General features: G+C 44.4%; 1 protein-coding gene across 3 annotated transcripts in view; it reads left to right on the top strand.

Moving 5' to 3' along the window:
- The window catches only part of col6a4a (collagen, type VI, alpha 4a), a 62,413-nt gene that overhangs the window by 7,775 nt on the left and 37,176 nt on the right, over positions 1–17,462 (top strand). For all 3 annotated transcript variants that reach the window (XM_065957572.1, XM_065957573.1, XM_065957574.1), the window contains exon 3: positions 14,855–14,963. In XM_065957572.1, the coding sequence (XP_065813644.1) occupies positions 14,888–14,963 (76 nt within the window). In that variant the 5' untranslated portion in view covers positions 14,855–14,887. The remainder of the gene's footprint in view (positions 1–14,854; positions 14,964–17,462) is intronic.

Here is a 17,462-nt window from a genome sequence, read left to right on the forward strand (position 1 = left end):
ATCACTAACCAACCCATCACCTCCACCACTAACCAACCCATCACCTCCATCACTAACCAACCCATCACCTCCATCACTAACCAACCCATCACCTCCATCACTTATCAACCCATCACCTCCATCACTTATCAACCCATCACCTCCACCACTAACCAACCCATCACCTCCATCACTAACCAACCCATCACCTCCATCACTTATCAACCCATCACCTCCATCACTAACAAACCCATCATCTCCATCACTAACCAACCCATCACCTCCATCACTAACCAACCCATCACCTCCACCACTAACCAACCCATCACCTCTATCACTAACCAACCCATCACCTCCATCACTTATCAACCCATCACCTCCACCACTAACCAACCCATCACCTCTATCACTAACCAACCCATCACCTCCATCACTTATCAACCCATCACCTCCACCACTTACCAACCCATCACCTCCATCACTAACCAACCCATCACCTCCATCACTTATCAACCCATCACCTCCACCACTAACCAACCCATCACCTCTATCACTAACCAACCCATCACCTCCATCACTAACCAACCCATCACCTCCATCACTAACCAACCCATCACCTCCACCACTAACCAACCCATCACCTCTATCACTAACCAACCCATCACCTCCATCACTAACCAACCCATCACCTCCATCACTAACCAACCCATCACCTCCATCACTAACCAACCCATCATCTCCATCACTAACCAACCCATCACCTCCATCACTTACCAACCCATCACCTCCATCACTTACCAACCCATCACCTCCACCACTAACCAACCCATCACCTCTATCACTAACCAACCCATCACCTCCATCACTAACCAACCCATCACCTCCATCACTAACCAACCCATCACCTCCATCACTAACCAACCCATCATCTCCATCACTAACCAACCCATCACCTCCATCACTTACCAACCCATCACCTCCACCACTTACCAACCCATCACCTCCACCACTAACCAACCCATCACCTCTATCACTAACCAACCCATCACCTCCATCACTAACCAACCCATCACCTCCATCACTTACCAACCCATCACCTCAAACAGTTTGTAATGTTTGACAGTTGTTTGGTTTCTCTTCACACCTTCACAGTTGTACCTTTGAAGACTCGTTACAATAACCAGATTTAACTGTAAAAACACGAGAAAACACACCTGTGTTTGATGAAAATATGACTGCATGCTCTCCTGTGTTCTTCTTCTCCTGAGCTGTAATCTTTGATGAGAGAGGTTAACCTCCTACTATTACGGTCCCTGTGGTGAGTTCTGTGTGTTTGTCAGAGCTTACAGTGGAGGTTCATTTGAGGCTGATGTTGGCAGCTGGCACAAAGTGGTTCCTGGGTCTGTGGATCAGTTTGCATTGAGGTCTTTCCACATGGAGACTGTGGATTGTGGTGCCTGTTTGGGTTTAAGACGTGACCGAACACAATTTGATGTTTGGCTCCGAGGAGTTTCTACCTCGTTGATTGGTTATCGGATTTCCTAATGAGGAATTTCCTGCACAAACCAGTCGGTCTGGTTTTAGAGTTCCCTTTTACCAAATAATTTGTAAGATAAGATAATACTTTATTAATCCCCAGAGGGGAAATTCAGGCGTTGCAGACAAGAAAGCTCAAAATACACATTAACAGACAAGAAAGCTCAAAATACACATTATGTATCACATTCTGCCCACTTAAAGTTCTTTATTTTTCCCCCGACAGGCTTAATTAGTTTCTCTTAGTGTCTGGCACTAAGAAGTAGACCTAAATGGTTCGCTTCAAACACCCAGACTTCATTTAGAAAAACAGTCATTTTACCTTCTAAGAAACCTTTTAACCAGCTAGTCCCCTGTTGCCAAGATCAGTTAGTTTATTTGTGTTATTGCATGTTAATTCAATATTTCAATTCAGTGTCTCCTGTGTCCTGTGACTGCTGTTTTTGTCAATGGCGTCTGGTGTCTTTGAAAAGAAGTAACATAGCTGTTTGTGCTCTTAAAAACATCCTTTTCCTTTTGAAGACATCATTATGGAGGAATTCTGTTTTGTTTTCTTAGAGTGTGAATACAGCGAGTAGTGGTGTAAAGTGATTCTGTACTGGGAGCATTATTTATTTGGAGATAAGGATAGCAAGCAACCAGCAAAGGTAATCTATCATCAAGCTCCAATATTTCCTCTAGTCCTGCTCGCTCACTCTCTCTACTTATCTTCCTCCGTCTCCGTCATCTTCCTCCTACTCTCAGTCGTTGTATCAAACAGTACAGAGACGGGCTAACTGGCTGCTTTGTAGCTGAAGGCTGCTGTGTGAACTAGCGCCGTAAAGACATACGACCTTCTCACCAGATAACCTCGGCCCGCTGCCAAAGTTACATAGTGCTGAAAACCGGCAAGGGGGGCGCTCTGTGGATGTGACAGAGACGCCATGCTCCCTGTTGGAGGTTATTGTTCTATGAGATCAACTTCTAAACAACTGTTTTAAGGAGGAAAAGTTACAGACTGTGCTTTAAAGAGCCCATATTATGCCCTTTTTGGGGTTCGTATATTTAATCTATGTACCTACTAAAGTATGTTCACAATAGATAAAGTTATAAAAAAGTATCTGTTTTCATGTACGGCTGCTCCATGCACCGGCTCGCTTCTGACTCTCTCTCTAAGGCTCTGAAGTGCCCACGTTCAGAGTCCCCACGTGTGCCAAGTCTGATCTGATTGGTCGGCCTGTCGGCTCTGCCGGAATTGGTCAGTCGCTCAGCACGGTTCTTGTGAATGTCACGCCCCTTTTACCATATTGGGAATGCAGCCACTCTGGCTCCGAGGGCCGAGCAAAAACATTAGCACCTTAGCACTACTGTGCTACCGCAGACTACGGCACATCGTGGGCGTGCTACAGAAGTTAATGGGCGTGCAACATGAGCTGCAGGGCTTACCACAACGAGCCAATGGGCTTAGATCAGTGATATCACACTGACAATGACGTCGCACTGGCAAATTGTTTTCGAGGGGGGCTAGAACCGAGCGTTACATGCGGCTAATGCTGCAGCTAACGGGAGGACATAGGAGAAGCTGCTTTTCCGTGGACTTTGAATTTTTGCACATAGATGTGCCTAAACATGCACAGGACACTTGGAAAACACACTGAAGCATATAAAACCAGAAAAAGAAGAATATGACCCCTTTAACTACAAAGTCTATCTCTGTAGGTAAGACTCTTAGAATAACAGTCTGAGCCTGTCAGGGATAACAAATTACTTCTTAGTGGACACAATTTGATCGTGAGCATTTTCCCCAAATGCATTGCAGATAGTAAGCTGAAGCTGAACCTGAAAGCTGCAGATGAACAATAAACACCATTAAACACAGGCAGAATGCCATCAAGTCAAAATAACAATCTTTAAAGTCACAGAGTTTTAGCAGGTTCAGAGGGTTCAAACTGACAGAATCCAGACTAAACAAATCAAACTCTGCTTCCCCTCTTATCACGAGCAGAGAGAGCAACTTTCCCTGTTTGATGTGATCATGCGGGGACTTACATGAGGAGGAATTAATATAATGTAATATTACTCAGTTTACCAAAAAGCTTACTTTTGCAAGTTCAAAAATAAAGTCCATCAAAAGTCTGACTTACATTTCCACAGAAGAAAAAATGAAATCCATGAGGAGAAATCAAAAAAAGCAAAACACAGGGAGGTAAGATGTGAAATCCTCCATGAACACAGAATGGAAGGAACACTGAGACTAAGACCTATGGTGCCCATTTAGGCGCATACGTGTGGAAAAAGAATCCCGTCCACATGTTAAATTGTTAAATCCCACTGTCACTGCTTTCATGAGCATGCCAAGTCAACAACACCAACTATTTATTCTCTTTCCTTAGCTTAATTTTTTCAAGAATTTTTTCAAGAAAGTCCCTTTGACTTTTATACCATAGACCCCATGGCGCTCAATTGCTAACTTACTTCCGGGTTTTAGGACTGATTCCTGTGGCGCCCTATAGCCAATCACAATTCAGGATTTTTGGGGTGGCTCCTGGGATGGCCTTCAGATATTCAAGGGGGGCCCATGACACCCCTGGACCCCCCTCTGGGCACACCCCTGGACTGAAGTAAAGAAAAGTCTGGGCTATTAAACAAAGTTTTGTTTTTGTTTTGTTTTTTTACGGTAAGAAAGTAAAAACATATCCAAAGAGTTTCTTAAGGGAATCTTTTCGAACTTTTCGAAGCTGTCAACCAAAAAACCAACAGAGCTTGTATCATTTCCAACATGTGATATTGAAAAGTATCGAAAACATCGAAAACGTAGACCTTAAAGAAAAGCAGATTACTGCTTTAAAACCTTTTTGTGGTTTTCCTCCCGTCGCTTGGATCGTTCAGCTTCTCAGCTTGGATCAACGCTCAGCAAACCAAATATCAAACATGAGAACCAAACTGTGATTTTCACAGACGAGAACACATACGAGTGAGTCCAGATTTCTGTTTTCTGGCAGCAGTGACTTGTCATTAGTTTCTGCTATCGTTGTGTCGCAGAGGGTTCATCCAAGTTTGGCCCTCGCTGCATTTACAGCAGATCATAATTCACTGCATGTTTTCTGTGGCGATGCACAGATTTGACCAAAACCTCCGAGCTGTTCTCTGTTAACTCTGGCAAACCACAAGTATTTACTCTGTGCACAGATTTGGCTTGCTTGCGGGCTGAATGAGAGAAGGAAACGAGTCGACATGAGCTCCACTGGTTAATTTCACTCATTTACTTTTATGTATTTCAGCAGATAACTTTGATTTTAAATTGTTTTTAAACCCTCTTGAGGTTTCTAAATGCGTCTCAAATCTTTTGTAAGCACATTAAGATTAATAAATTAAATATGAGTGGGCAGCGTCTACATGAGTAACAGGACAGAGCCGGCAGACTCTTGAACCGGACTGGGGTTTGATGGTTTTCATGTGGTCTGGCATCCATTTTGGCAGACATTATTGAACATTTGAGAACAGCTGCTCTGCTCTCCAACAGGGTCAAGTGTTTGTCTGACTAATATAATCACGGCTCCATGTGGTTTTCTGCATTTTGGCTAACTAATGTGTGTGCTCAGTGAGTCATCATCAGACTGTTAAATGATTAGTAGTCCTACATGCTCTATCAAACCCCCTGCAGATAATCCAAAACGCAGCAGCTTGACTCCTCTGTTCATCTCCATCCAATGGTTCCCAGTTACTGCTCACATCAAATTTAAAACCCTTGACTATCCTGATTACAAACAAACTTCATTGTGAAGAAAGGCAATCCAAACTGAAAGTCTGAGGCAGTATGAAATTCCTTTATTAAAAAGGATTTGTCCACGCGTTTCGACTCAACTGAGTCTTCATCAGAACAAAACCCAGACAAAAACGTCACCTCCTTACTTTAACTCTCTGATCCAGGTCTACACTCCCTCCCCCCCACTATGCTCTGCCAATGAAAGGCCTCTGATCCAACCTTCACAACAGGGTCCTAAGTCTCTCTCTAGACTCTTCTCCTCTGTCGCCCCCCGGTGGTGGAATGAACTTCCAAACTCCATTCGATCTGCAGAGTCCCTCTACACCTTTAAGAAAAAGCTAAAGACCCAGCTCTTTATGAACACCTACAGTATGACCTTAATGTTGATGATGATGATGATGATGGTTTTGCTTACTAATGACGATGATGATATTCAGGATGGTTTTGATGCTGATTAGAACTCTCAAGATGCCAACAATGACGAAGCAACAAAACAAACATGGCGGCAGCGATTAGAGCAGCTCACTTCTGGAGCGAGGAAGAATCTGAGTTTTGTCTTTCTGTGATGAAATAATTAAATATAAATGGAAGTTTAGACGACAGAAAGCATCAACATGCTGACCTATTTAAGTCTGTGGTGGACAGGCTACAGGTCAACGGTTCCCGAGGTTTGTGTTTAAATATACCAGGATTACGGTGAGCAGGTCATAAGGCTCCAGGATAAATCCACCTACAGAAATGGTTTAACAGGTTTTGCACCTATTTGTTATTGAGACCCCAAAATGTATAAAAATCAGACCAAGGTTCCCCTTTCACTTCTCTTTGAATCTATTATGACTCTTTGTCAAACCCTTGAGGCTCCACAGAGGAGGCAGACCTTGATGTGTTTGACTTTGAATCTTGGCTGTTTCCTATCAGCGTCGGTCCAAACATGGACTCTATACGTTAAATATGTTTAGATTAACCGGAGCTCAAACATCTGCGTTTCAAACAGACCAATCACCAACAGTAAATCACACAGGAGGGATAAATATCCACAGTGCTGGTGCATTGTAGTGTGAGGTATCGGGGGTCGCAGCGAGGGGCCCCAGGGTGGGAGGTGGGTGCCTGGGTGTCCTTGGGTGTTTGACAGCGAGGTTACCGCCCACAGCAGATGTTTGTGGGAGTTTGAAGGCTGTGTATTTCTCTTTCTCTAAACATGACGGCAGGACTGACACATGTTAGTGTTTCCCAGCTCAGTATAGATTCACACACACAGATTATTTGTGACTCAAAGGAAGGAGAGAGTTTCTGCACTCTGACTGACCAACGTGTCGCTGCTCTCTGATTGGTTCCTGACTTTGAGTTTCTCTTTTCTTGTGTCTAATGTCATACCTGAGTTCAGCAGTGAATAACCCCGTCTGAAATGTGTCAGTTTAATTCACATCAGAAATGTGTCCGACACCACATGAATACACCATATACTCAGCCAGTTGCACATGACTGGGCCGACAACTGACACTTCTTGTAGCCAATGAAATTCTGAACACGTGGATATGCAGCTCGGGTTTGGAAACTCACCCGCGTTAGTTTGTAAAGTATGAGTTAGTTTCAGAATTGCATTTATTTTATTTTTTTGAAGATTTACTTTTGGGCATTTTGTTCCTTTAATGGAGAGATAGGACAGTGGAGTTGGAAATCAGAGAAAACGCATGAAACGCAATCAGCTCAAACATGTGCTCTCAAGATGTGGATGTGACTGTCAATGTCGGAGCAATCCTGTCCTCATCCCGGGTCAGGACTAATTGTGGAGCTATGAGCCCGCGGGGGCCGCTCTGCCTCTTGGTGGGTCTCTGCGAGGAGACGATAAACTCAGAGAGAGAACAGCTGTGAAGGTTATTGGCCTGTTTTTTATATGTTTGTCTCTGTAAAGGTGTTTGTGAATTTTGAACAGTGAGATTGTTGTGATCTTTTTGAGACTCTCGCTTAAAGCTCGTTATAAACCAGGTGATTTCAGACGACTATTAAAAGAGTCTAAGCGGCTCCAGCTGTGCAGGTAATCCCTGTGCAGCAGCAGCAGTCTGAGACCGTGAGCCCTCTCAGCCTCTCTGCTTTCTCCTCTTCCTCTGTCGTGACAACTTCGTGTCCCTGCTGATTGTTTACAGCTCGTGGAAGATTGATGCCTTCAACCCTGCCTGGATGTGGGTGGTGGGCGGATTTAGTGAGGAAACCAGGGTTAAATCTGGCGTTCCATCTCAGTCACTTTGTGTCTTCACTTCAGTCACATATAAAGGAGAAATAAGTAACTCTGACCCCTATTGTTTAAAATGTGTACTGCAGTCTAAAGTCTAAACATCATAGAGAGCTGTCTTCTCTCCCCCCCCCCCCCCCCCCCCTCCTCTCACACAGGTCACCATGTGGTGAACACTGAAGCTTCAGTGGGTACAATCACTTCTATCTGAACCACTTCTCTTGACCGCTTCCATCGCTGCAACACCTGTTGACCTGATAACTGCTCTCATATCTGACAAACTGAGGGGCGTGTGTGTGTGTGTGTGGGGGGGGGGGGGGTCGCCTTAAAAGCGCCTACCTTCTCTGGTCCAAACAAATCCAGAGCATTCAGGAGCAGAATCTAAAGTTAGAAGGAGGACATACTGGCTGCTGCATTGTTGTCAGAGAAGATGTTTCCTTAATGATCAGAGAGTAAGATACCTTCATCATCTCACTCTCTACACAGCTCACTGATTGGACCTTGAAGTTCTTGGATACATTTTCTCTTTTTTCTAACATAATAGAACAATTAGCCTCCTTCATGTCAGTCAGTCTCCAACGTTCTCTAAAACCTTTTAAATCTCTTAAAATCTCTCAAATATCAATTTTTTTTTGTACATTCTTAATTTTTCTTTTTTTAATTTAAATTGTACTGTGTTCACTTTTTGTCTGCAATCTTTGCTCTTTGCTGCTGTAACACTGTAAATTTGCCCATTGTGGGATAAATAAAGGATTATCTTATCTTATCTTAAATCTTTTTTGACATCTTAAACTGTATTCACAGATCCTGAATAAAAATATAGAATCTGCAAAACTAGATAATGGTGTTGGACGTGTCCTCGTTTGTATGCAGGAGACCTTACATCGGAGGTAATAACAGAGGCGTTACAGAGGGCGAGTGCTGTGTGTGTGCATGTCTGACTGTGTGTATGTGAAGCTCCTGTTGTGCCGTTCTCCCTCGCGCTTCTGCAACGGCATGCAATGCAAATTCACAGACTGGGTCACCGATATAGGGCCGTTGCAGATGTTGTGACGGTGGAGCTTTGTTACAGCGCTGTAACGGACATTGCTCTCTGAGTTTACTTTCCTCAGGTCATCCTTTGACCATTAATCAGACGTCTGCGACTGAGACATGCAGCTAAAGAATAAAGTATCAGTGCAGTTTTGTAATTATCGGACATGTTAAGAAATACTTTGATTGTTTTTTTGGTTTTAAAACAAAAAAAGTTTTGTTTTTGTGCCTTTATTCGAGAGATAGTGCAGTAGATAGAGTTGGAAAGAGTGGGGGAAAGGAGCCACAGGTTGGATCTGAAACTGGGTTGCCCACATGGAGGACTACAGCCTCCATACATGTTGCGAGTACAATACTTTGATTATTAAGAGCCATGTTGTCAAGCTTGAATATTATTAATGGCATGTTAATCAAAGCTGCACAAATATGTAACTTTTGTTTGTAGTGGAGAGTCAAATCTTCCCGTTTTCTCAGTAACAATTAAGTTTTTGTCTGAAGCTCTGCCAATCGGCTGCTTCACACAGCACACACACATTCCCCTGAAAAAAGAAATCGTGTGTCTGCGTCATCAGAGTCCCCTGCCTGGTCTCCACAGAGCGGACATTAAACCCTCCTCAGACCCCTGCAGGACAATAAATGAGATTAACAAGAGCCCAACAGCAGATTTAACACTCAGAAATCCACTTCTGGATCTGATTCTTTGTGAAATATTTCCCCCTCACGCAGAGGCGTGGCAGGGAGGATTAACGTTGCATGAGGGGTCATTAGAGACGCTCTTAGGGTATGAAATCCTCAGAGTGATCGTCAGACCTTATGGTGGTGCAGTGGTCCCTGGGTTCCTCCTGCTGCAGGACGGTGCCCCCCGGCCTCATGTGGCCACAGTGTGTACGCTTGATCCTGGATGATGAAAGCCTTGATGCCATGCACTGGCCCTCTCACTCCGTTATGTATCGTGCATCAGACACCGCCAAATACCACCACAGACACAGTGCAGGAGCTGCAACTTAACATGAACCAACAAAAAGGACTGTGCAGAAATGGCGGAAGAATGGCGGGAGTCTGACGCTATGATGAAATTATTTCCGGGCTATATCAATGCTACATGTACTGGGATGTATTCACACTATCAATGCATAAGTGGAAACACATGCAGGCGAGAAGTTACGCGCAAGAAGTTCACACTGGTTGCCCGCCAGTTGCAGAACAAATTGCAGATAAAGTCGGAGCATAAAATTTGGCTGTTTGTTAGGAAATCTTCAGGAGTTTATTTCATGTGTGAAAACATCAATAAAGTCGACATTGTTGTGTGATGATGTCCACATCTGAGCTTCTGATAGCAGCTTCTCACCTCCTCAAAGCGGTCTGATGGTGGTCTTCAGAGAGCTGATACTGACCTTCATTTGACCTCCACAGATCCTTCAGATTCTGAGACCCTCTTCGCTCCGTTCTGACGGTCTGACTTCAGTTTGGACCGCCTCTCTAAACAACGAGGCCCCTCATTCTTTAACATCAACCCTCCGTCCGTACAGCTGAACCGGAAAGAGCCGCTCGTTCTCTGACTAAATAAACCGAGGTGGAGGTCCGTGTAAATAGTGGTGGAGGGGTAAACGATGCAGAGCACTCCTCTCAATCAGTCTGTCACTGGAGAGCTCTGCTGTGATTAGCTTCACCTGCTTCACATTACGCTCAGCCCCATTTCCTCTTCTCAGGGCCTCCACCATTTGGCCGGTGATTAAACAAAGGCTGAACCGTGTTTGTGGGGGTAGGGAGGGGGGGCGTACACACATGTTGATACATGCACATAAAGATAGCGGCACGCTCTGACTTAACACCCTCACATGAAAGAAGGCAGATACTTACAGTCTGTGAGCGCTGCTTAACATCACTTTCTCTGCACCGCTCTCAGAGGCCCTGAGGAGAGAAATCCATTCATCTCAGACATCTTGTAAAACAATCAGTGTCTGCAGAGCGTCTCTAAACGGTTGGTAATTGGTATGAAACCAGATGGCACACAATGAGTAACTGGAAACGCTTCCTTTGAAATCTCTTTTTATTCCATTAAACAAAAGCCCGACCGATTAATCGACCAGCCGATAATATCGGCCGATATTTGCATATCCAGTGACTATCAGAATCACCTTATTTTATCTCAGAGATCTGCCGATACTGCTAGATTACTAACCAGTCAAAAAGCGCTATATGGATTACAACAAGTATCATCACTCTCCAGTACATGCTCAGTTCCTCTTACTGACCATCTTGTCTTCTTTATATATCTTTTCCACAAGTGTTTGATAACTGCGTCTGAGGGATCATCACAGTAAATGTGTATATCTACAGTATATAAACATCGCACAAAAAGTAAGGAAATTTGTGTTTGGTAAATTATTTCTTTCTTTTTCTTTCTTCTTGTTACATTGTTTCTTGGCATTAAATCACATACAGTTAGAAAGCCTGTTTATTTCCTTTGGGTGAAGGTGCCACATTTGTAAAGAGCATGCATTTGTGGGATGAGCAGCAGAGCTGAGTATGTGGGTTGTGTCCATGAAAAACTTGCCGAATCTTCTCTGCCAATGCCAAACAGCTCATTCTGCTGTTGACTCTTGTTTGGCGCCGTTTAGTGGATTGGATGATTGAAGTCTGAAGAAACAAAACAATCTACCAAACACTTTCTTTTTGTGCGATGTTTATATCTATCTCTACCGATGGAAGACAGATCAAAGAAAGAAAGCGGCTGATTTTTTTCTCTCCCTAATATTGATATCGGTATTGGCCCCAAAAATCCCATATCGGTCAGGCCCTACATGAAACCATCCTGTAGGAAAACGCTGCAGTCAATGATTGTAAATTATATGAATACAGACGTCAATAGTTTGTGGTAATGCGGAGCGGATCAGGAGGAGCAGGAGGAGCAGGAGGAGTAGGAGGAGCAGGAGGAGGAGGAGGAGAAGGAGGCAAACGATAAATTTAAGAAACCTAAATTTAAGAGCAGACTTCTTTTCCAAAACAAACAGAACAGTTTGTTCGTCACTTGAACGAGAGACCTGGAAAGCTCATAAAAGAATAAACCTGAGGTAAAGATTGGAGAGTATTAAGGGCTGAGTTTTGATTTATTTTTGTTTTGACTTATTTTTGACTAATTTTGAGGCGACAAAAAGAATCCAAGAGTTTTTTCTAAATCTGTCAGCAGTGTCGGACGTGTTCCAGCTTAAAAACTCACATTCGCATGCACACGATGGAAACGCCACGTGTATCCTGCAAAGCTAAAAGAGTCACTAAAACCCCCAGACCACTTTTTACAGCTGCAAACATCTGTATCTGAGTATTAAGAGTTCGACAATTTAGAACAAACTAAATTCCACATATTGTGTTAGAGGGCTGCATGTTGGTGCGGTGGTTAGCGTTGTCGCCTCACAGCTAGGAGGTTCCTGGTTTGAATCCCCGTCCTTCAGGAGTCTCTCTGTGTGGAGGTTCCTGGTTTGAATCCCCGTCCTTCATGAGTCTCTCTGTGAGGAGGTTCCTGGTTTGAATCCCCGTCCTTCATGAGTCTCTCTGTGAGGAGGTTCCTGGTTTGAATCCCCGTCCTTCAGAAGTCTCTCTGTGTGGAGTCTGCATGTTCTCCTCGTTCATGTGTGGGTTCTCTCTTGGTTCTCCGTCTTCCTCCCACAGTCCAAAGACATGCTCGTTAGGTCGTTAGTTGAGGGCCCCAACAGACTCTAGAATCGCCGCTGCTGTGGAGGGTCGGTAAGCCAACATGTGCGTGAACAAGCAGCCTCTCCAAAGATGGAAATAAGGACGAGTGGCGGTGAATGTTTGTTTCTGTAACAGCGGAGCGTTTCGGCTGCTGTGGCTCATTTCAGCTCAGACTTCTTCCTCAATCAGTTAAATTAACAAAGAAAAAAAAGTTTCTGATCTAATCAAAGCAGCAGGTTAACACTCGATCTCCAGACAGAAGCCTGAGGGAAGAGGTTTTAAAATGTATTCAGATGGTAAAACAGTTTTGATCTTCTGTTTGCCTGCCTCTGGTTGAACACAGATGAGATCAAGAGCACGTCACAGATATTTTAAAATGTCACGTCTTGGAGAGTAGCTCTATGGCTTCTGATCTGTGCAGAAGTGAAAGAAGAACAGAGTCAGAGGAGGCAAACATGGAGCGCAGAGTGTCACGAGGTGGTAAAACCAGCTGTTCTCATCTCCGCCTGTATCTCTGAACATCACAGAGATACAGAGTCGTCCGGAGAATTCAGGATACTTAAAAATGGGTTTTGATGTGGCCGGACATCGCCTGTGCCCTCAGATGGCAGGAAACAGAACTATTACTCTGAAAGCGGAGCCAGATGTGCAGATCGGCACTTTAGGTCCTGAGGGTCTTTTGTGGCAGAAGTGGTTCAAATTCATTCGTACATTAGAGGAGAAAAAACTGTTTGTCGTAAGTTCACAAATATTTAGTTTACTCCTCTCTCTCTCTCTGCATGAACCTACAGAGAAGCAGAGTCTGAGAAGTGTGAAATATACTGACAGAGATTTTGTCCTTTTTAGTAGACTGTGGGAGCACTAACACTAGTTACTGGCTCAGAGTTCACTTCTTCTTGTTCATCATTGGCTCCTGGTCACTGCCCGTCTGCCTCTGGTTTTTAATCCCTCCCGTCCTCTCTCCTGGATTTATTCTCTGTGCTCTGATGCAGATTGGTGAACCTTCACTTCTCACTGGATGATTTATTCAGTGTAATAATCCCTGTGCTGCACTTATGACCTTACAACACTCAGAGGGGATACGCTTATTGCCGCATGGCGCCCACATTGCACACCCTTCCTCCCTCAAATGTTACAAGGCTGCCAGATCACAACTGTCAAATGTCATAATGTATGAAAAGCGTCTAATGACATTAGATGATGTAACCTGAGGTGGCTGGTTTGGCTCAGGCGCTCCTTGTGGTGGAGGCTGTATCAGCACATGTTTCCTGTCAATTCTAAAAAAAACCCAGTGAAATTGATTGGTTCACTGTTGGAGGCAATGCTCAGCGTCCCCAAACATCCCAATGAAGGTCAATAATTAGGACAGCAGAAGTGTTCAAAGTTTTTAAAGTCATCAGTGATGCAGCGTGGAGCAGAGCGGTCCAAAGGAACAATGAGGTGTTTTTAATGGTATTTTGTACCCATTTTTTGTTGACCCTGACACACTCAGATTGTTATTCTAAGTGTAGGCTCCTGATCAAAGAGTTAACCACAAACAGCTGTTACATCACGCCCTTCAAATCCCCTGGACACCCCTACATCGACTAAACCAGCCCTTCTACCTCACAGAACACAGGAGGTGTTGGCTTCCCTAACCTTGCATGCGATGCCAGATCACATGCAATTCAAATGGGTGGGCCAAAGCCAAAACAAGACCGCTGCAGGGTCTCCGTCTGTCTGTCATCCATTGTGCTGAAAACGTCTTCCCAACCGTTCTTCCTCTGTCCACAGTAATAAACAAGAACACACCTACATGTGCTCTAATTGAATGTTACCTGCAGAAGAAAAATGTATTTGAGCAAGAAGCTGTTTGTGTTTCGGATGTCTGGAGTCACCAGAGTTTTGTGAAGTCAAGGTGAGATCAGGAGCCCAAAAAGGTTGGGAACCACTGATTTATGGGTATGTGATTAAATGTTGCTGGACTTAAGTCAAACATTTGTTCAATCATACTGACCGGTTGAGGTATCTTCAGACCATCAACACCTGTGTGACGTTTCTGGTATCAGGGACGGTCAATCAATGTGCGTGTCCTCTCTGTGGTAAGACACTTAGAATAACAATCTGAGCCTGTCAGAGGCAAAAACAATTCCTGGTGGACGCCATTAGAAAGATAATATTACAGACTGTGTCATGGCCGATTACAGAATGCACCAAGCGCTCTGGGGTCTAATCAGTGAGCAGCGTTTAGAGGAGTTTCTGCTCTACCCAGCGAGCTGAACCAGCGCCCCACCCCAGATAACTTGTTGATTAAAGATCTCCTCTTGATCCACCAGATGCTAACATTAACCAGGCATGCTAATGTTAAGCTAGCGCTTTGAGTAAGATTTGAGTAAATTCCTCTTTTAATGAAGCTTTCTGATCACAGCTTGGAGGTGATTTTAAGTCTTCAGGCCAAAAACAAAGCGTTTTAAAGTTTTCCTATGCAGAGTCGGGGGGGGGGGGGGGGGGGGGGGGGGCGTGTCCTGTCTCTGTAAATGCGTGCAGGCGATAGTATCGTGATTTTCTGGAACAAACGCTCGCTCCCCGCTGCGCCTCCAGATGGGGAACAGATTTGTTCTCTGCGTTTACGACCCTCCTCTTTTGTCTTTGTGTTGCAGTGAGAGAGAGAGAAACCCGAGAGCTGTTCCAGCATGGAAGGGAGGCGGAGTCTTCTCCTCTGCCTCATCGTGGCAGCGTGTTTCTACGGCAACGCTGCTCAGAAGACAGGTGGGTGTGATTACGCAGCCGTGATTTAACTTCCTGCATACCAGCCAATCAAGGATCACTGCAAACGTGCCCCCAGCTCAGCATTACATCAGCCCATAACATCTGAAACACCCACGTATGAAGTGTCTGTAAATTACACACCAACAACACACACACTACACACACTACACACACACACACACACACACAACACACCAACAACACACCAACAACACACACACACTACACACACTACACACACACACACACACTACACACACACACACACACAACACACCAACAACACACCAACAACAACACACACACTACACACACTACACACACACACACACACAACACACCAACAACACACCAACAACACACACACACTACACACACTACACACACACACACACACACACACAACACACCAACAACACACCAACAACACACACACACTACACACACTACACACACACACACACTACACACACACACACACAACACACCAACAACACACCAACAACACACACACACACACACACCAACAACACACCAACAACACACACACACTACACACACACACAACACACCAACAACACACCAACAACACACACACACTACACACACACTACACACACACACACACTACACACACTACACACACACACACACACAACACACCAACAACACACACACACTACACACACTACACACACACACACTACACACACAATACACACACACACACACAACACACCAACAACACACCAACAACACACACACACTACACACACACACACCAACAACACACCAACAACACACACACACTACACACACACACACACTACACACACACACACAACACACCAACAACACACACACACTACACACACACACACACTACACACACACACACAACACACCAACAACACACACACACTACACACACACACACACACACAACACACCAACAACACACCAACAACACACACACACTACACACACACTACACACACACACACACTACACACACACACACACACACACTTTACACACCAACACAACACACCAACAACACACGCACTACACACACACACACACACACATACACAACACACACACAACACACCAACAACACACCAACAACACACACACACTACACACACACTACACACACACACACACTACACACACACACACACACACTTTACACACCAACACAACACACCAACAACACACGCACTACACACACACACACACACACACGCATACACAACACACACACAACACACCAACAACACACCAACAACACACACACACTACACACACACTACACACACACACACACACACACACACACACTACACACACACACACACACAACACACACACAACACACCAACAACACACACACACACACTACACACACACACACACACAACACACCAACAGCACACACACACACACTACACACACACACACACACAACACACACACAACACACCAACAACACACACACACTACACACACACACACAACACACACAACACACCAACAACACACACACACACACTACACACACACACACACACACACACACAACACACCAACAACACACCAACAACACACACACACTACACACACACACACACACACACAACACACCAACAACACACCAACAACACACACACACACACACACACACACACACACACACACAACACACACACAACACACCAACAACACACCAACAACACACACACACTACACACACACACACACACAACACACCAACAACACACCAACAACACACACACACACACACACACACACACACACACACACACACACACACTGTACACACACATCTAATGACCACATGTGAATGAAGTGCGTGGTAAGTATTTTAAGGTCATTTCATTGTGAACACGTACGGAGCACCGTTACTAACCCACGCAGGAATGTGTTTGCTGTCGAGCACGTACACAAATTAATTCAACCACAAAATCACAAAAAATCATTCTTTGAACTGCTTTGACCTCCAGCGCCCCGCTGCATGAAAAGATTGACACCATTCACTCTATTGCTGTTATAACCCCAAAAAAAGTTTTTCAATGAAAGACAGTGGAGAAAAATTAAGAAGAATTAGCCGTCTATAGGAGTGGGCGTCGGCTGGCAGACATCATGGTCTCCTCTCTGTCTGTTTGTGAGACATGTGCTGTAAATATAACTTGAGGACGTGAGAAACATCGTTATCTGCCCACATAAGAATCTGAATCAGCAACAACGTCTTCTTATTTCTCGTTTGAAGTAACTTTGGTTAAAAAAGTTTCGGCACTTTTCTATCCTCTCTGTCAGACTGTGTTTAAAAAATCTGAGATTGTTTTAAAACACCAGTGGCGAGTCTAGAGTCTGTCGGTGCCCTATTTGGCAATGTGCAATTAAGAAGCGTGGAGGAGTATCTTGCGATCTCTGGTGAAACAAATACCAGATCAAAGATAGTATGTAAAATGCATT

Source organism: Labrus bergylta, chromosome 8 (genome assembly GCF_963930695.1).
Source record: "Labrus bergylta chromosome 8, fLabBer1.1, whole genome shotgun sequence".
Lineage (NCBI taxonomy): Eukaryota > Metazoa > Chordata > Actinopteri > Labriformes > Labridae > Labrus > Labrus bergylta.